Raw genomic sequence first — 21,416 nt, forward strand, 5'->3', positions numbered from 1 at the left:
ATATTCTATTCGGTTAAAATTTTACATTAAGTCCTTCTTTGTGCACTGTATTTTTTGCGTCGAGATATTTTGATTGCGTAATGTTGTAATCGACTCTCTAAGAAACCAATTTTTGTGAATATTGAGGTATGACCGCGCCTTAATTAAGGTTACGAAACATAGCTAGCAGATTATTTTAAAATCATGACCGTTTTTTGAATTTAGACTGATAATTGTTGTTTTTATGTTGATAAATAACCAGTGTTGAATTGTTTATATAAATCAGAAGAAAAAATTCGATTTGATACTGTTTTTTTTAAATAAATTTTTGATGTTGCAATTTTGACTTTTTTTTGGCAATAAGCTAAAAAACCTGATAACTCAAAAAGAGTTCACTTTGCATACTGCATATGGGAGTTAAAATTATCGCAAATAGTAAACCCTATCACCTCTGTACCTATATGTTGAATATGGAACTATGAAGCGACGTTCTAAAATTCCCCTGGTGTTGAGAGGTAGCTGATAACTAATCTGTAGATGCGTAAAAATGAGAAATAACTTAAAATTTATATACTTTATTTAAATCAAACAATGGTTACATATATAACATTAAATAAATTCCACGAAAACTTAATTAAAAATTCCTATCACTAATTTCGGGGGCCACTTTTAGTGTTTAGTTAAATAACTTAATTAAATTAAATTAACTTACTGAATTTCATAGTAGGTAAATTAAACAACTAAATTCGGAACCGTGCGCTATAACGATAACTAGTCTGGACATAAATACTGATTGAACAATTTAAAAACTTAAGATTCTTTTTCTAGATTCAAATTTGGAATGCATTGCATTACTTGACATTACAAAGGCAGAAGTACAGTAGTTGCCTTGCACTATGAGGGTATAGAGGTGTCGGCCCTTTTCTAGATACTTCTAAAGTTTGGTAAGGCTTAGGTTCTCCATAGACTGATATACCCATAGTTCTTCTGTGTAAAACCATACAAGCACGAAATAGCTGATTTCTGTCAGAATTACAAATGCTGGCAAAAACAGGATTCGCAAATGGCAGCAGATCTTGCAGAAACAAATCCGCTTCTTCGTTTAAAGATACCTAATCATTAAACATATCCTGAGAATCTGTGCTATTCGGTTCTATAAGTTGGAATCCCTTCAGTTAGCCTCAGTCTATCTATCAAAACACTTATTTTTAATTACGCGGGTGAAGAATTACGTTGGTTCAGAAATATACTCTTTGCAGATGCAAATCTTCGCAGGTGGCAATAAAATGTTTTTAGTTATGAACTTTGTCGTATCTCATGTCCTTATGTCCTTTGTCGGTGATCTGTCTGAGGAAATGGATCATGGTCATTCAATTGACACTATTTATACCGATTTCAGCAAGGCTTTTGACAAAGTTAACCATGAACTACTTATTTACAAGCTTTATTCTTCTGGAATCGATGGTATGTTCTTAAAATGGTGCAAGTCTTACTTAACTAACCGTAAATCTTCTGTTGTCATTGGAGGCTACTCTTCTAAGCCTTTTACTACACTGTCAGGTGTCCCACAAGGCTCCCATTTGGGACCATTATTTTTTAACTTATTTATTAATGACATATACAATTGCTTCGAAAATTCTAGGTTTTATTTATTCGCTGACGATCTTAAATTTTTCAGACAAGTTAATTCGGCCGATGAAGCTCTTCTTCTTCAAAATGACTTAAATAATCTAGTAATCTGGTGTCAGGAAAATGGAATGAGATTAAACACTGATAAATGTCACGCAATCCGCTTTAGTAGACAAAAAAATAATTTACCCACGAGAACATATTATGTTAATGCTATTGCTTTGGCTGAAGTGAACCTCGTTAGGGATCTAGGGGTCATCATCGACAACAGGTTAAGGTTTAATTCCCATATTGATGCAATTACTAAAAAAAGCTTTCAGATTTTAGGCTTTGTGTTACGCAACTCCAAGCCCTGTAAAAGGCCCACAACAAAAATCACCATTTATAATGCTCTAGTGCGGAGCACTTTAGAATATTGTACGGTCGCTTGGAACCCGCATAACGATGTATATAAGAAACGCTTAGAATCAGTTCAGAAGAGGTTTCTCTGGCATTTATCTTATAGCTGTAATCTAGCGAAAAAAATTCCTTCTTATACAGGTAGACTGCAGTATTTCCACCTTAACTCACTTAAGTCCCGTAGAACTTTGCTCGACAGTATGTTCCTCTTTAAATTACTACATAATATTATTGATTCTCCTCATCTTATATCGAAACTAAACCTCGCTGTTCCAAAAACTCAACCGAGAGCGTGTAAGAAATATAATCCATTTCTCTGTAATTATGCAGGATCTAATTTAGGCTATTTCTCTCCCTTGAATAGAATTACCAGGGAATATAATAGTCATCACGATGAAGTCGACATATTTGATCATAACTTACATAAATTTAAAAAATATATTAAAACGGTTCTTTCAAGGAAGGGATGATCTCAATCGTTATTTTTTGTGTAAATTTATATTAATATTGTATTCATAGATATATAATAATTTATAGTTCTTATTTTATTTTGTGGCTTAGTTTAATTGAATAGCATGTCATTTTCGCCTATAATTGAGGCATCACTTACCATGTGAATGTTATTGTTTTCGTATTATACTGCGTTTATATTAGTGTATACCTTGTTGGCGGAATTTAATAAATAAATAAATAAATAAATAGTATCCCCTCGATTCGAGATCACTCCTCTAACTGCCACAGCCTTTATCGGCATACTTGGCATCGATGTATCGAGCGACGTTCAGTTCTATTGTTACTTGGAAGAGAAGGCCAAACTGGCGAATAAAAAGCTTGGTGTACTCAGTAAGGCGAGACGTGCCTTATTATTAAGATTTCTATGGGCGAGACAGTACTTCAGTATAAGCCACTGCCTGCAACTTTATAAGGCGCAAATTCAGCGTCACATGGAGTACTGTTCTCACCTCTGGGTGGGTGCCCCCAGTACCAGCTTCTTCCATTTGACCGCATACAACGTAGAGCGGCTTGAATCATCGACGATCAAGTCATCTCCGATCGGCTTGATTCTTTGGCATTGCGTAGAGTTGTGGGTTATTCTTCTACATCTTCTACCGCATTTATCACGGGGAGTGTTCAGAGGAGCTGTTCTGGTTGATTCCAGCGGCCGAATTCCACCACCGGACTTTACGTCAAAATGCAAAATACCACCCGCTTACGTCGACGTCCGGTATTCCAAAACCGCCTGTTTTGCAAGATTTTTCTTGACACGCACAGCCACTTTGTGGAATCAAGTACCGGCTGCTGTTTTACCAAACCGATACGACTTAGGAAGCTTCAAGAAAAGTTTCGGATGTCCATGGGCGGTTGCCTCACCACTCCCATCCCGTAAGCCTCTTGTCCGCTACATTATTATTCGGCGTCAGTTATAGCTTTTTATTTCAAAAACTTCGTTTTTCTTCAATAAAAGTGTAAGGACCGTCTTAGATCGTGTACAATACATATTGAAATTCGTATCAAAGCCAGAAACAATTTTTTTTATTTACCTATTCATGAAGTTTTTAATTTGTATCAGTACTTATGTCTAGACTGGATATTATTATGAAGAATTCACATAAAAGTTTTCAAATTACAAGACCAAGTTCTACTAATCAAATTGTACGTGCCAACATAATATTAAATATGGAACAGTATGTATTTGTAAACACCTTTAGGTCAAGGAACAATGCATAAAGGCGCTGATGTGAATAATAACAAAATACGGACAATAATACTACAGTAATGTCAAGGACTAGCAGCCCGAATAGGTATATAATAAATGTTACACTTCCATTATCTTTAAATGGAAACATTTACATTTGGAAAAAGTAACACGCATCTGTCCCATTGCGCACCGGTGATATACCTATTGCGCCGCGGGCAGCGAGTTTTACACATCACTCGAATACCATAAAACAACATTAACATTTCATATTCTACTAAGATAAGGTTGCAATTTGTGGGGGAAATATATTTATGAGACTACACATGTCTAGAAGTGAAACGAAGGACAATATCTATTCTAAATGGTCGCACTCGTAGACAGAGAATAGACTAAGAGTTCCATAAGGATGCCTGTTGCCTGTTTGTGGACTTCAGATGGGCCTAAGTCATAAAAATCATTTATATTTTACGTACGGAATGCCATACATCCGTATGATATAAGGATGGTATTCACGTTTGTAGAATGTTGTGCGATGTTGCAATTCCGCGGCACAAGTTAGATCAAACAATTTTTCGGAACACGGTACTCGACAGAGAAAACTGCATTATATGTGGCTAGTATGTGGGCCAGATTGGAGGATATCGCGTTCTTTTTCTTAATTCCAGTCCCATTGAAAGTGAAGATATTTCAGAAATATCTTTCAGATCACCGTAGTATCCACAATTCAATAAGCTGTATTCAGATACTTAGTCAGATTCTATAAAGAGTGTTGTCAATAAGGGATTATACGACATAATATGGCATTTTTTTACCAAACACTCCGAAATTTAACAAACTTCCTTTCACCCTAGCTTCCTCGATAGACAAATGATAAAAATGTCTGCTACAGACCCAGATACACGCTACAGGTATAAGTAGTTCGTTAGCTATGTCTCTTTATAAAAAAGGCCAATTTTGTAGGTTATATAATTTATAACCCTCGTTTTATAGATTTTACAGTCTATTCTCAATGTCTATGGTAATATATCTAACAACCTTAGACTTACAAGTAACATATATTAAGGGATAATACTCTCATAAATTCTTCAACATTCATAATATTATAATAATAATAAATATATAAATACCCATAGCTTACAGGGCTACAACATCTCACTTGGGAATCACACTTACAAAGGTCTCTAACTAAATTACTTATCCACTAAAATGGTTTTGGTTCCTTCCTAATGCTAATATAGCAGACAAGAATAAATAAGAAGATATAAGAAGCGACAAACAATTATTTCAATTAGGAATACCTTAATGTAATTTAGCACCAAAATATTTCTGTGCACTTGAAAGTACTCTTGTGACATTATACTGTAGAGTATATCTTACTCAAATCGGAAGACGCAACAAGCAAGGTAAGACAAGGTAAGCAATCAGATTATATTGTCACTATTAATGATAGACTATATCGCTTAACATCAGAGGAGCATTCAGCTTTTCCGTCACACTATTAAAAATTCTAATGTTTTCTGAAGTTAAGTACCTATTCGTTACATATTCTTTGTTAGTACTTGCAACTGAAACATTTTTATTGACTTAAAGGTCTTAGTTACCAGGTCATAAAATCCAAAAAAAAAATGTAACATTTTTACTGGGATATGTGCCATTGCACCTACGTATTGTGCCAATGAAGGTGTCTAAGCTGAGCACGATAATATGAATTGAAATTGTCAGAATTCTACCTGGCTTAATATTAAATACAATGTTTAAATTTTCAATATCTTTTAGAAAACTATTTTGCACGAGGAGAGAGCGAGATATAGACACATATTGAATTAGGAATTATTTTGCGACGACACGAGACGAGAGGTAGTCCCGTGCCAGAATTTGGCGAGTCAACATCTCCTGAAGATGCCTCCTGTAGAGGTAAAACACATATGTCGAATTGATTAAAGACAATAATAGCGAAATTTACTCTCAAGATAACTCAAAAAAAAATGGATTTCGTATTAAGATATTTTTTTTTCTATACAAGTAGGTACTCCAAGAAGGTAACAACTTTAAGTTATTAAAGACAAATTTTAGTTATCTTTTTCCGTGTACAGAAATAAATGGTTGCAAACACGTTCTATAACCACTATTCATCTCAAAAGGAAATAAGAAATTTAAACGTTTGTTTAGAAATTGGTTTCGCGAAATCATTCAATATATTAAATAAGTAGGTACCGACTTTAAAAAAAATATCTTACAAATTAATTTCTTTTAAAAAGTCAGTGAGAATATTATGTATTTATAGCAAAAAAATGTGTAAGATTATTTAAAATTTTGGAAATCAATCAAATTTAATAATCTACATTAAATTTACTAAATATATTTAATTTACTAAGGGCTGTGCACTTATATACAATATCCATTACTAGATATATGTTACTATAAATATTAGTTATTATAAACATGGCTACGATATTAAAAGCGTGGGGTTAACTGGACTGATTGAAGGTTTGTCACTGACCATTTGAATTTAGTTTCTAAGTTTGAGGCATTTGCAAATTCAGGCCGAAACATACACCCCAAGGTATTTGGTACCTTGTGAATTGCAAAGTCATGTCATTTAGCAAATAACCTGATCATAGGTTTCAGGTCATAATTAATTTTATTTAGGTCCCAAGCGATAGTAAAACCCGATTCAGGGCCTATACCTTAATTACACAATATTTAAGGACACTACTTTTTAAATTAACTCTATTTTTATCCTTCTTTTATCTAGTTTTTGGCTTGCACGTTCCGTACATTGGCCAACTTTAATTATTTTCGAATTTATCAATAGCTAGGATTTCTTGTACGTTCTAGATTGAAGTGTTTTAATTTAAGCTAAAGTAGGTAATCGAATCCTGATTTAAGTAAATACGGGACTTTGAACTAGGTGATAAAAATATAATAGAGAAAAATCTTGGTAATGTACATATTTACAACTTAATAGTATTGTTATAAATGTATTTAGGAAGTGTATTATATATGGAAGTATTAACAGAATAAAGAAAAGTTTTTATTGTTGATAGGAAAGGGACATGGAGGGATATCAACCCATCTAAAAAGAAGTTCATTTATGTTTAGAACAAAAAAAACCTATGTCATCCAAATCTCCACAGTCATGTCCGCATTTAAGGACTATCTATTATGAGAAAGTTTGCAAGGTGAAAGTGGTATGTCTAAAATTGATTGTAAAGGTAAAAGAAAATTAGTAATGGCTTTTCATATACGGATGGTAAATAACTACATCCTAAAAGTGGGGGGTTGCAATCGGACCATGATTCTGAATGTATTGGCACTGAAAAATTTTTAAAATAAAAAAAATATTTTGGTGAGGATTATTAATCAAATGCAATTCAATCCATTTTTAAATCATAACTATCTAATTATATTTATTAATAGTCCCTAAAATTATAAAAAACCAAAAAGCATAATTGTATTTATGTAGCAACAGCTGACAGCAGAAACGAAAAAACAAACTACTAGGTCATTACGTGGGTTAGCCTAGCGAAACTCTTAAAAAAGCGATTCACTCGATTGTTTTAAATGTGCAGTAATTGATAGATTGACAGATGACGGCTGTAATCTTGTAAAAAACGGAGATTGCCGAATTGAATACATTATAAGCAACTAACTGTTCGCTTTCAAACTTAGCCGGATTATACTTCGTGGCCAATCGCCATACTGTAATTACTACCTACTATTTCAAACTTAAATCAAATGACTGCACGTTTCATTCTGAACTACATTTTAATTTTTACTTAGGCAGTCCCTCTTATTACGTAGTATTTACATCCTCTTTGACGTAGGTATTTGGACGTAGTGGATAAATTCTCTTTGGGTATTAAAATGATGACTAAAAAAGTTTAAAATACGCTCTGAATTTTTTTTCAAATAAAAAGTAAACCTTGCTACAATGCCAAAATTATTCAGTTATAGAGAGTTCTACATAGTACATAACCCTTTCATATTCGGAGGTGGACTGGTTACACCCGGTATACAAGGAGAAAGAATCCAATAACTTTTTATAAACATGTTTTAACCTAAGTATTTTAAATATAGTTTAAAGACCTCTATAATATACTTTATATTAATTTATATATTCATAATAATTTCTTGTAAGACATGTTACAGTAACAATCGTAATTTTTAAGTCTCTAGAGGGGACGGTATAAATATTTCAAATAATTTAAGGTTCAATTTAATTAATAAATAAAGGCTTAGTTACAAATATTATACTTTAAAATAGGAATTTTCAAATTTGTGAATAATTGTAAACAAATAAAAATGGCGTTTCTATAATTTTATATTTTTGCTTAACTAATCAATATATTAATACTACTTATAAGCTATAACTAGATATTTACCATAATTTTGGTATGTGTTAAGTCGAGTAACTCAGAGAATCATACTAAACAATGTTGAAAACTATAAAATTCTCGATTCACAGTAAATATCTCGTTAATGAGATTACCCACTATTTGATAAAAAATGGTTTTGAAGGATGTATTTTCACTTTGTACGGCACGGATATTCAGCGATGTAACTAAAACCAAAATGTATTCAGAAGTACAGAATAGGGTCATATTGACGGGAAGCGCGGGGTACGGTGTCTGCCATGAAACCCCTAGCTCGTATAACCACCATACAAGTAATATAATAATAGGTTTGGTATATATAAAAAGACTGACGACGTGGACAGGGCGACGCAGGTAATTGAACTCGAACAGCGACCAGTTTCGGCGACGAACGACGTGGCACTCAATAGTTATGTCCTCCCAAGATTGCTTAGCGGTTCTGTAAATCGTGTGTGTGCGTGCGTCAATTCGTGCGCTCTAGTATGAAGTAAATGACTACTTCCTTATTCATAATAGTCCGCTAACTTTAAACAGCCGCTTAGGAGTTATTTTTCTCATTCTGACTTAGGTCAATAGAAGAAGAGTGAGAATTAGCAATGCTTTAAGTTAGCAGACTATTATGAATAAGGGGGCTAATTTATAACGTATTTTGGTATCACCCTGTGCATTCGCGCAGCAGATTACTATAACATAGTTTTGTTGAGCGCTCAAGATCCGTACCTGTAAACTATTTCCTAATTTATGGTCGTTGTTTCTAACATTATTCGCTTGGTTACGAGTAATAATTTTTAATATTACTACGTAAGTACTAGGGTTTAGTATCTAGTCAAGTTTATTTATATTTTACCATATTTTGAATTTGAATTTTATGTAAGCTATAAGTTATTTAATAATGAATCTCAACTATATCTTATAAGTACATATTTCATTCTGGAAGATATATTTGCATTTAAATTTATATATATTTTATAAAGTGCGCCCGGATTCTAAAGCTCTGTATTATATTATATGGGTTGTATAATTGTGAAAGAACACGTGAAAGATAAATAAAAATTTACCAGTGAGTAAAATTTCTGCCGTGAAGCAGTAAGCATTACTGTGTTTCGGACTGAAGGGCGCCGTAGCTAGTGAAATTACTGGGCAAATGAGACTTAAGATCATATGTCTCAAGGTGACGATCGCAGTTGTAGTGCTGATCAGAATTTTTGGGGTTTTTCAAGATTCCTGAGCGGCACTGCATTGTAATGGGCAGGGCGTATCATTTACCATCAGCAGAACGTCCTGCTCGTCTCGTCCCTTATTTTCATAAAAAAAAACCTGCAAAGAGTACACCGATACACTTATTTGCAAAATGATTAATTGTTCCTTACTTTTTTTTCAACTTTGTAGGTATAAGTATAGTGATTGATATCTTCATAATGTTAGTTCTTTGCACTGCGGAGTATGGATATATGATATTAAAATAAATGTACAAATATACAAATTAAAACAGCTATCGGTTGTAGCCGTCACAAATATTATATATTTTCTACTTATTAAGACCATATATTATATTAGTACCGTAAAAATGATATGTCAAATAATTACTATTATTTAATATATATAATTTCTTTTTATTATTTTGTATAAAAACGATAAACATATGTTTTTAATGCAAAAAGGACTGGGTAAGTAAGCTCAATAATTTAACTTTAAATATAACGAAAAACTGTTTTTCGTATTTTAATTTAAGTCTAATATTAAACATTATCTATTATTTTCATAATGTGTGTAGAAAATGAAATTAGAATAAATATGATTTTATAACACGGCGTTCCTATTTTTCTCTGCCTATTTTTTTCTACATTCTAAAGATAAGGATCTATCTTTCATTTACGCAACCAAAAAGTGGTAGAAGTTACATGTTTTTTTCTTTCTATAAAATCACAAGAATGAAATAATATTTGAGTAAGCCGTTACTCAAATATTATCTTCTTCTCAAATATTATAGTTCTTTTGGCGTTTTAGGAGAAACACATCAGAATGCATCTACTTTTCGCCCAAGTCATAACTTATGTATTAATTTATTTAAATTAAGAAATCTATAATGTTTTCTTTATTAAACTGTGAAACACACCAAAGAAGTACAACTATGAGTTATCTATTACAATTTATGATATTGTATTCTAATTCATACAGTATATTTTGCTGTTTTAACTATCTCTAGGATTTAATCTACAAGTATACATATACTAGTTAAAGATAAACACAAAAAGGAAGTCTATAGTAAGTCCACTTTTATATATATTGTTGGCGCACTAAACTCAAGGGGCGATCGTCAGACATAAGCGGTCGGCGATAATATTCGTCGTATTCATCCTCGGGTGAAATACAGGGGGTCACTTGTAGCGGCCGTGTCGACGACGAGGCACCGCAGCGCCTGCTTGGCGCACGACGAACGCCGAGCGGTCTTTTCCACCACCAGACGCCTTCGACAGAAGCTTCGTACGACGGCGACGCCTTGTCCGAGTAACGTTGGGGCTCGGGACGGTATGGCCACGAGGTATCGCTGTCGCAAGGTGTGACCGGAGCGCTGCGTGAGGGTTGGGGTTGCAAGTTTTTTCGTCTGTCATTAGATAGAGAGCTGCGTCGCTGAAATATAATTCCAAGAAGTTAGATACCAGAGATTTACCAGCGGGAGACTCCTTTGCACAGAATGCCGGCTAGATTATGGGTACCACAACGGCGCCTATTTCTGCTGTGAAGCAGTAACGTGTAAGCATTATTGTGTTACGTGCCGTATCTAGTGAAATTACTGGACAAATGAGACTTAACATCCTATGTCTCAAGGTGACGAGCACAATTATTGTAGTGCAGCTCAAATTTGTTGGGTTTTTCAAGAATCCTGAGCGGCACTGCATTGTAATGGGCAGGGCGTATCAATTACCATCAGCTGAACGTCCTGCTCGTCTCGTCGCTTATTTTCATAAGAAAAGATACCTTATAATTATTATACGTTTAAATTAATAATTTTGCTATGGGGTCTGCTGCTGACATTAACATAATTTTACGCTGCTGTACTCGTATAACTTTAATAAAATATAGTTCATTTCAAATAGGATAGCAGGGTTCCTCTTGAGGCGATCGTAGGCGAAAACAAAAGGTGTTGTATATAACCGATACCTGAATAGACCTTTTTCTGTTGTTTCTGTGGCGACAAAAAAGTTTTGATGCTTTTGGTACAGGTTAATATTGCCTTATGTTTTGTAACTCAGTAATGCGCTGTTGAATTAACTTAAAATTGAACATGTTGAACAGCAAATAGTGCATAATATGTTCTCAGTACAGAAAGTTAAAGTAAAAACGTAACAAATATTGTTTTTTCTTTCTATATTGATTTGTTTTATGTTCAAGTATCAAAATGCGTTATTCCGTTACTTAAAGCAAGGTTACATAAATAATCATTAAAAGAAGAGTACAAACTTAAGGTCATCAGGTACCCATAGCATTACTACTGCAGGAAGCGTCTTTTCTTTACCAGTTCGCTAGAGAGCAACATTACAAGATGGGCGATAATGACGAGGATTTGGTCTTTACTTTTATGCTGTCTGCAGAAAAAGAAGGAATTATGGACTAGAACAAAAGTTAGAAGAAATGGCTTGCCCAAATACTGTGAAGGCGTATATCAATATTAGTTTCCTCGCCCTCAAATGACTCTGCACGATTTAACATTTACTGTAGAACGTCGAAGACAAACTTCTATAAACTTACAATAAACAGTACACATACTAAAGGGCCGCACCACTTGTTTTGTCGCTCTGAGCGGCGCTGCACGACAAAATAATCTTTCGAAGGCAAGTTTGCTGCGAAGCGTATCAACTCTCAATGAAGCATCGCTCTCAAAGAGTATAACAATATATAGGGAAAAGGGAGCCCTCTCTACGCATTATGAGCTGTCTATTTGAAAACTAGCGCCATTTGGAGATTGGCCCCGAAAGTAACTATATATAAGCTCGAAATTATAAAATTCATTTTTAATGTTGTGACGCAATTAATTAACTTACTCTACTTTTTAATATAGGTATTTTTTATCATGTTGAAATTGCGCGTAGAGTTAGTTATTTAATCTTGTCACAACATAGAACATAAAGGAATCTATCCTTTATGTTCTATGTTGTATGTTTAGTAGTATAAATATGTAAAATGGAACAAGAGAGCTACAAACATGCGCAAACGCTAGAAGTAGCCGCCATTTTATGACCAGTGGGCAGTGACACAAAATAAAGAAAAGTTGAAAGGTTTCAAAGCGAGTGACAGCTGACAAAGCTTTCATTTTCGGGCCAACTAACAGATGGCACTACAGTCTTCTGAAAATGTCACTTTAAGGCGTCTGTCCCACCCCTGATCGCTCTAATGCGTCATACACCATACGAAATGATTGAAATAATATTTTAACGCTATGTGCCGCGCTGTAATGCGGTCCGGCCTTTACCTTAAGCGTTATATCTACTCAATGTAAGGACTCTTTCTAAAACATAGATCTCGGGTGTAATTAAGTGTAATTATAAAAGGTGTACGAACTTACCCTGATGACATTAAAGCCGGGCAACTTGAAGCGTCACACTTCCTGTAGAAACTTGATCGGACACACGCCCTGGCGGTTGTCAGCGGCCCTGATCATCACCATGCCGTCCACCTCATCACCGACTTGAATCACGATCTGGTCTCGGAGTAGCATCAGCCCGTTGTCGCCATCCGTTACCTGGTTAAACTAATATATTGAGCCTCTTAGACGCAGGGTCGATATTGTACAACTTAAAATAAGAAAACACATATTAAATGCAAATAATTTAAATTAACTTATGTAATTAGCTGAGAGAACATCTGTTAAGATATTGTCAGTTCACCATTCACAGGTTTGTGAGTTAATTAAAATATGAATTCAGGTCATCCATGTTATATTTGATCCTACACAGCGTTCACAAACACAATATAATTTTGCTGTACATTGAATTGACAAGGATTAGTTTTGGGTTACAGAACCCTTAGAGCACATTGGCTAGTCATATAAGATACAAAGAGGAGTCCAATTGATTTCCATCAACTGCCTACATGCCAAGCCAAATGTCATCAACCCAGACAATGAAAATAAACCGCCATAACGAATTCTCCATCCCGCAACAGATTTATGATAAAGCAATACCTACGAATTGGTAATCTTTCGTTCAGGTATGCAATTTCTGATAATTGGATTTTGGTAAAAAGCCAAAACTTTTTCAATTCTTCCTAGATACTCAATCTCCATATCAATTGTTCTACACGAAACACTACATCTGTTAATAGGAATATGAAAATTTCTTACTTGAGTGTCGTAGAGAAGTGCCCTAAATGCACTTAATATTAGTACGAAATTGCCGGTTTGCACCTACTGAAAAATTTAAATTCGTTTTTTCTTACATTAACATATTTATTTTAGCAAAATAATTACCATTATTATCTATATTCAAATTCAAATATTTTTATTCAAAATAGGATTCAAAATCACTTATTGAACGTCAAAACCTACCACCCATTCAAAACAGACTGCCTCAGACTTGAGAAGAACGGGCGCAAGAAACTCAGCGGGCTTTTTTTTTATAAAAATATGGATTACAATGTATTATCGTATAATAAACATTTATAATTAAAGAGCCTGAGGGTGTTCGCTTCATTCCCAGTCTGTGGTATCATTAATTAAATCGTTTATGCTATAGCAACCATTCCCACACAAACGTTTTTTAACAATTCTTTTAGCTTTTGTAATACATTTGTTTTTTGTAAATTTAATAAAAGACTTGCTAACTCGGCTTAACCGAGTAGTAGATTGTCACAGTTTCTAGCAAATTCCTCAATGTGCTTATGAACATATAGAACATTATCAATAATATGGTTAGAAGCAACAGTCAAAATGTTTATTTATTTACATTTTTCTCTTAATGATTCGTAGGCCCTTAGGCCTAGGTTATAAATAGCGCGAATAGCCCTGCAATACAAAGATGGTATTAATATCGGCCGCACTGCCCCATAACAATGTACCATAGTACATAATACTATGAAAACCGCATATGCTGCAGAACTAAGCAATGCCAAGAAAGCCTAAACTAAGTAATGCCAAGAAATATAGTAGATTCCATTGGTTTTACCACCTCTCCGTTTAAAAAACTATTGCTGCCATCTAATAGAAAGGTCATTTATGCCTTTGCGATAGAACGGTGGTGATCTAGATTCGACAAACTGTGTGAAAGCATTTTGTACTGTCTTCTGAGAAGAAAACTTTTTATCACGTATAAAATTGTCCAAATCACGAAAAAATAGTAGTCCGTTGGAGCAAGGTCTGGCGAATACGGAGGGTGACGAATGGTTTCTAATTGCAGTTCCTGTAGAGTTGAAACGGTATCTCGTGCTGTATGAGGTCTCGCATCATCATGCAGCAATAATGATGAAGATCGATTCATGAGTCGGCGCTGTTTCATTGCTAATTCTCCTATCATTGTTCGGAGTTCAGCACAATAGACATCTGCCGTTATTGCTTGACCAGATCGGAGAAAGCTATAGTGAATAAAACCATGCTGAGACCACCAAACTGTTAACATAACCTTTTTTTAGTAAGCTTTGCTTTAGGACACTTTTGCAGCGTTTGACCTGGGGTCAGCCAATGCATTTTTCCCTTACGGTTATCGTAAAGAATCCACTTTTCATCGCATATTACAATTTGATCTAATATTCCTTCATATCTGTATCGATTCAACAAGTTTCAGCACGCGTTTCTTAAACGTGTTTCTGCAGACCGGATAAATAATGAGGCACCAATTTTTCATATTTTTTTGTTTTATTGATTTGACGCAAATGAGTCAATATTGTTGGTAAGGTAACGTTAAAATATGCCATTTATTTCTGGGTAGTTTGGCTCGGATCATTTTCCACGCTCTCTTTCAATTCGTTGTTATTCACCTGTGTGGGCGGTCTTCCACGTGGTTCGATCTTCAAATCAAAGTGTCCATCACGAAACCGTTTAAACCAAAATCGCAGGGTGCGTTCATTAGCTATTTCTGCCGTGTTAGTTCCGCGTCGTAACTCGTATTCAAATCCATCCATCTTTATTTCTAACCTAAATAAAAAAACAACTGAATGTTGCACATTTTTTAAAAGAAGAACTACATAGGTACCAAGTGAAAAAGGTTCTCTCAAAAATCTCAAACCATGAAGGTTCTATGCCAATTCGAAGTACCTGTCAAAATAAAACGGCAATTTCACACTATAACCTCTATTATATAAATTACTATTATATTATACTTTAATATTGACCCACTGCCGAACTGGCTAAAAATTTTTAAGAACTTAAGAGGTTAAATTTTGAAAACAACGCCGTTATATTATGTGATCCAACGGAAGAGGTATATTAAATTTTGTACAATTTAGAATATGACGGACTTACATATAAGCATCAATCCTTTTTTTTTAAACCCACAGCTGCTCACTTGCGTCATTTAGGAAAGTTTTGTGCAAAATGTCATGTTTGTTGGTGGGTAAGTTCTGCGTGTGATATCTGTGATAAACTAGACCGTCACGATAAGTAATTAAATATTAAAAAAAAATAGGTAAAGCTTGCAACGAGGAGGAATTGGAGGACAAACAAGCGTTCGTCACCTGACGTCACATGATGATAATAAGGAGTCATCACCGCCGACATTCTCTTTCTTATCCTAATGACAGGTGTGAAAGTGAAGGAACCCATAATATGGTATTGTCCTGAGAACATCAAGCAAGGCAGGTGATTCGAAAGCATGTTAGTACGTGGTACAAAGTTCCTTAAAACGGTCCTGGAGAAACGCCTCACATCCAGATTTTGAGATTGTTTGTGGTGTGTGTTGCGAAGGTGGAATTTGCCGAATTTTTATCAGTGCAGAGATGAGATTTGTGGCCTCCAATTGTGGCTGGATTTGCGCATTATAGAGCGCCAGAATGTACGAAGCGTTCGCCAAGAGCGAGGCTCTATTGGCGAACGAAACTGCTATACTGAGTATCACGAAACTAGGCGAGGCATTCAAGTATTATTATTTTTATTATTAATTATAATTATCATTATTTATAATAAATTAAGTTAACCAGGTGTTAACGCGCTAACTAGAGTCCCATTCCTTTATCCTTCTTGCTTAGTTTTATTTATTAAGACTTGGGCTTTATTCTTTAAGGCATTTCCTTAAAACGACCATTTTATTTACAGGGTCGGAAAAATATCTAGCTATCTTAATTCTACCATAATAATGAAGTTTGACTTACTTGTAAATTATGGGTAACTTGCAATGGTCGTTCCCCAGCCTGGAGTTTGGTACAATACTTGGAGGGGAAGTATCCGATCTTTCCCAAACACTTGCCCTTCCACCAATCTGGGTCAGAAGTGTCAATGACAGTCACTTTGTAGCCGGCTTTCAGATCCAACTCGTCTGCGTGACGAGACTTGAAGTTGTACAAAATTACATACAGGTTTGTGGGTAGGAGACGCTGGTGTTTCTGAAATTCAGAATATAATCCATTTTATTATATCAGACATACACAAAGAAAAGCATACAATACGTAAGTAAACAAACCGATGATAAATATTGCATGGAAAACTAAAAAGAAGAGATAAAACAAGACAGAATTATTAACCATGTTACAGTTATTCTTATCTTTTCTAGGCCAGTGATATATATTTATATATATAATAGAAAATAAGCGAACCACGCTTGAGGTGGGAAGATAATATAGATGTACAACTAGAAGTGAGAAAGACCGTTCACTTTTAAAAAGCTTGGGTTGACTATTCCAAAAGACAATATGGCGGTATTATAACAGTGACATTAGTGATCTAAATGAAATACTTAATACAAAACCCAGTTAAAGTCCTGTATTGAATCTAAATATTGATATTTTTTTTAATACTGACACGTTGACACAAATTTTCTTGACCCAAATATATCTAATACAAATATCCATACTTAAACATACAATATGTACTCGGAAACAAATATTTATATTCAAAGCATAAATGTTTGCACCCACCGGAATTCGAACACGGTAACTTTAGCTCAGTGAACAAGGTTACAAGCCACTGGGCTATATGGGTCGACAAATACAATATCCGGTTAAATTGACGAAACAACTGGACTCTCAATCGCCTATTTAAAGGTCGCCAAAAATATCCAAGCGATAACTTCACAACATTCATTCAAATTAACACCTTATTTCGTGGCGTAATGCTCAAAGTCTACTGTATACGCTCATTAGAAGCTCGGACGCGAACACGAGACAAGAACATAAGGTAGTTACACAACTTTGTTAATTTAAAGGGACACTTACCTGCACTACGACACTCCATCCTTTCTAAGTTTGGATATGCTGTTATAAGGACAGTTTTGATTTAGACCATTGATTAGCGTTGTATTCAAAGCGCGGTGGAAGCACAACTGAACGAAAACTCTGCCTAATAGACGCGTAGGCAGAATTTGCTTCAGAAAACTTTTGAGTGTGATAATGAGTCTAGTTGTTTTTTGTACGTCCATGGGTTATATTTTTTTTCAGATATCAAGCCTTGGACACAAGTCCTTTGAGCCTGCTACAAATTATCGTAAATCACATGAACTGATTTCATCCTTAACGTACCGTGGGCTGTTTGACTGGAGACGGACAGGGGCTGGCACTGTTCGAAGACAAGCTCTTATCCTGGTCGTCAGGTAGCTCCACACTGCTCATGCGACCCACCCGGGTGTTCAGAAGCCGACGACTGTGTACCGGCGAGGATGGCGCTAAAGGATACCATCATTGTTGTAACTTTAATATTATATAATTTTATATTTATTTGTCGCGTTTTTCGGCCTGAAATTGTAACGGCCTTACAAATAAACTTGAATTTTAACCTGAGAATAAAACAAGAATATGTAAGATGTTGACTATATCGCTGACAATACTGTCAATACAATGATAATTCTGAAGTTTCCCAAATTTCAAACAGCCTTGGAAATAAACGGGGGAAAACGTTAAACGTTCCACTAAACCAACCATAAGCAAAATGTATAGTAAACATCTTGCATATTCTTGGTTTATTCGCAGGTATATCTTTATACCAAGTTTATTTGTAAAACTTTAAAAAACTGCATCTCAATAATTGTTGATTCAATTTTTTTTGTTTTATTACTTTAATTTAAAAAAAATGGTGTCTGGACATTAGATCACATGAAATAAATGAAAACTTCGTGAAGGCATGATTAGTAATACTGAATACAACTATTGTTTCTATATATTAAAAAAATGTAACAGTTATACTAGAACAAAATCCTCTGACTGACAACGCTCCCTAATTCAAATCAATTCGACTTTACTAGTGTTACAGCCGAGCGTGACAGTCCAGACACACTCAATACCCATTACGCATATGTATAAGTTTAAGTCATAAAATATGTATACTTCTTTTAGGATGTTAATTAAACACATTTTCATTTATTCATAATATCTGTAATACTATATTTGTTAGTTTTATCAATGATCATGTTAAATAACAAAATAAAAAACATATATTGTTATTTGATTGTTAGTTAACAGTGTTACATAAGATTCAACAATATATGACTATTTTCAACTTTATATTGAATCGTATTCAAGATCGAATCAAAGTCGATTCCAGACCTCGGAACAATCTGGAATTTGAAATTACCAACTGCCTTTAGTCTGATCCACTACTATATTAGTTTTATTTTAAATAAAGTTTTCGTGTTAAATTAGGAATTAATTGACCTCACCATGATTTGGTTAAAAGTCAGCAATAGTTCTTTAATAATAACAATAGTTGTGGGCGGCTTATATATATACAATATGTTTCTTTGTGATATTCAAAGCAGGTAATAAATAACTCTCTACAAAAGCTGTTATAGGAGCATTCAAAGGTCCATGACATGGTGTTTTATAAACTAATCTAACTGTACAGCTAGCAATGTATCGTATCAAGAAATCAATAATATTAATTATTTCTCTAGCCAAACCCACGACTGGTTCTGTTGTAATTTAAAATAGGTTAGATTTATACCACGAAGACTTATTGATACGAACATCTAATATAAGAATAAAACGCCAAAAATTTGATCACTTCCGTCAGTTTCCGAGTTTCAATAAATAGATAAAGATATATAATAGAGTAAAAAATCCGAGATGGGATAAAAATATTTATATTTGCCGTCCGATCAGAATTTTTGGCATTTCATTGTTTTTAGCTCGTTTTTTATATTGATAGAAACGTACATGATTGAGTAAGGTTATTTACAATATGGTTGTTAAGTCTGATCGAGCCATATCTCATGCTATTTGCTCTGTTGTGATCTAAAAAGAAACGAAAAAAAAATTAGCATGCAAAAACCAAAAGTACGCTGGCACTTACAAGTGTTGTCGCACTGCAGGATTCCACGCTTAGCGCGAAATGTCTTTAAAGGAAATTGTTTGACAATAATCAAAGACAGCAAAGAGGGCTTTAACCTTTCAACGACGTCGAAAGCACTCCACATACAAATTGGCTAGACAGAAAAATAGATACACATAAGCCAAGCCGAAGGAGGTACAGTTAAAGGAGTTACATTGCTTGTGCCCAAACGACATCGCCTTGGAATTAAGACATCAATAAATTCGGGTCCAAAAAACTGATTATTTAAAGCGAATGCCCTGAGCTTTGGTTCTTGTATGTGCGTGATTGATAATCGTAATATTGTGTTGAGTTCATTATACGTGCATGCATTGTTGTGTTTCACATAAAGTAGGCTTAGAACGTTGAAACGATGCCAAAGTCGTGTTCCGATGAATACTTAAATGTAAATTATAGTTCATGTTCCTCAAACTAGAGCAATCCATAATCCATTCTATTGTGAAGTGAACAAGTCATTAAAAAAAGTTTAAAGTGTTGTTTTAAGAATAGGTGATATAATTCGTCACAAAATTACAAGCAATTTTATGAAAGTTTGGCTTCAAGGCCGCGGCACGGTTTGTACTTTGTTTTATGTCATTATGTAAAGATAATAATTCGATCGACCTTGAAACCGCCATGCTTCTGTATCGTCTGATTGAATATTACAAGTGACATCAAGTTTTTTGGACCCACTATTTGAAAGTTTCGTACACATAACTCTGCTGCCCTGTGAGGGCGGTTCTCGGTTGCCAGGTCGCCGTCTGAGTTCGCCACATTCCGGAGAATCCAGGGAAAGACTCTTCATCCTAAGGTTCAACTTTTGGCGTCTCGGCGAGTGCGGAGCTACAACAGTCACTCAATGTGAGTACACGCAAATAATAAATACGTACTTTTGATATCCTTGACAAAAACAAAAATACAAAATTGTTACTAATGATATATGATATGGTGATACTATTCTATTAAGTTAATTTATTTATGTCATATGGATATCAATTTAGTCGAATGTTAGTTAAAATGAGTGAAAATGTTAGAAACTTTTCAAAAAGTTTTATCAAAAATGTTGCTGAAAAGTTTCTTATAATTTATGAATAATTTAATAAAAACCTTAAAACTAAAAACACATATTATTGCAAAAGCAAAAGCAATGCAAACAATTTCAAAGATACAAAATTAGCATTCCAAAAAGTACCCATAAGTAAATATTCAATCGATAGAACTAAAGTAGATATAAAACCAACTGTTGATAGAATCGTTTTAAGCATTCGTGATGTGGATAATCCAATGTGAGTGATGTATCAACGCGATTATGTACAATCAAAAAAATATAATGGATTTATCGATACAACTCGTCACCAGTAGCGCTCTGTGCACGGGACAGTTGCCTATGATATTTCAATTCGTTTCAAAAATACTCAATCAATAATCAAATTTTAAAAATACTACAGGGACTCATTAATACGAGTTGTTAGTACCAGGTAAGGGACTGGTGCGGTCTGCTAGTCTCAACATTTGGGCACTCTTGGAGTTTCTCATCGGACCTGTATGGACAATAAATTAGGAATATACCATACACACATTTCGTTGTTAATTCCTGGAATAATTAGCGAACATGAAAAATAAAATTGCTCAAAAGCGAAAAATAAACAAACCGTGTTAGTTCTTAGTGAGTCTGAAAATTTTGTAACAAGTGTTAGAATTGTAGTTAAAGTAGTCTTAGGAGTTTTATGTGAATAGTTTTGAGTGTCGAGTGATAATTTGTTGTAAATTATTGAAAACGAACATGCCAGTTAGTACGCCTCTTCAAGCCATGCAACCACTTACATTGCTGTCGAAGAAAGTATGCGTCCGTAGTTGGAACTCAAAGTGCAAGAAGTGGTAGATCCAGAAA

General features: G+C 34.5%; 1 protein-coding gene across 1 annotated transcript; it reads right to left on the bottom strand.

The window, feature by feature from the left end:
• Positions 1–538: 538 nt before the first annotated feature.
• LOC126968491 (SH3 and cysteine-rich domain-containing protein 3-like) lies at positions 539–21,338 on the bottom strand. The gene is made up of 7 exons (XM_050813567.1): positions 21,001–21,338; positions 20,237–20,368; positions 19,372–19,449; positions 17,743–17,885; positions 16,381–16,611; positions 12,647–12,823; positions 539–10,713 (listed from the first exon to the last, which is right to left on the bottom strand). The coding sequence occupies exons 1-6, from the start codon at positions 21,059–21,061 to the stop codon at positions 12,680–12,682; spliced, it is 789 nt and encodes a 262-aa protein (XP_050669524.1). The 5' UTR covers positions 21,062–21,338; the 3' UTR covers positions 539–10,713; positions 12,647–12,679.
• Between the last annotated feature and the right edge of the window lie 78 nt (positions 21,339–21,416).

The sequence above is a fragment of the Leptidea sinapis genome, chromosome 15, assembly GCF_905404315.1.
Source record: "Leptidea sinapis chromosome 15, ilLepSina1.1, whole genome shotgun sequence".
In the NCBI taxonomy this organism is placed as follows: Eukaryota; Metazoa; Arthropoda; class Insecta; order Lepidoptera; family Pieridae; genus Leptidea; species Leptidea sinapis.

Coding starts and splice junctions, on each gene's coding strand:
- LOC126968491 (XM_050813567.1), bottom strand. CDS start 21,061: ATGAGAAACTCCAAGAGTGCCCAAATGTTGAGACTAGCAGACCGCACC. Junction 19,450..20,236: donor ACAGGGCAGCAGAGTTATGT/GTACGAAACTTT, acceptor GTTTCTTTTTAG/ATCACAACAGAGCAAATAGC. Junction 12,824..16,380: donor AAGTTACCCATAATTTACAA/GTAAGTCAAACT, acceptor TAGTTTAACCAG/GTAACGGATGGCGACAACGG.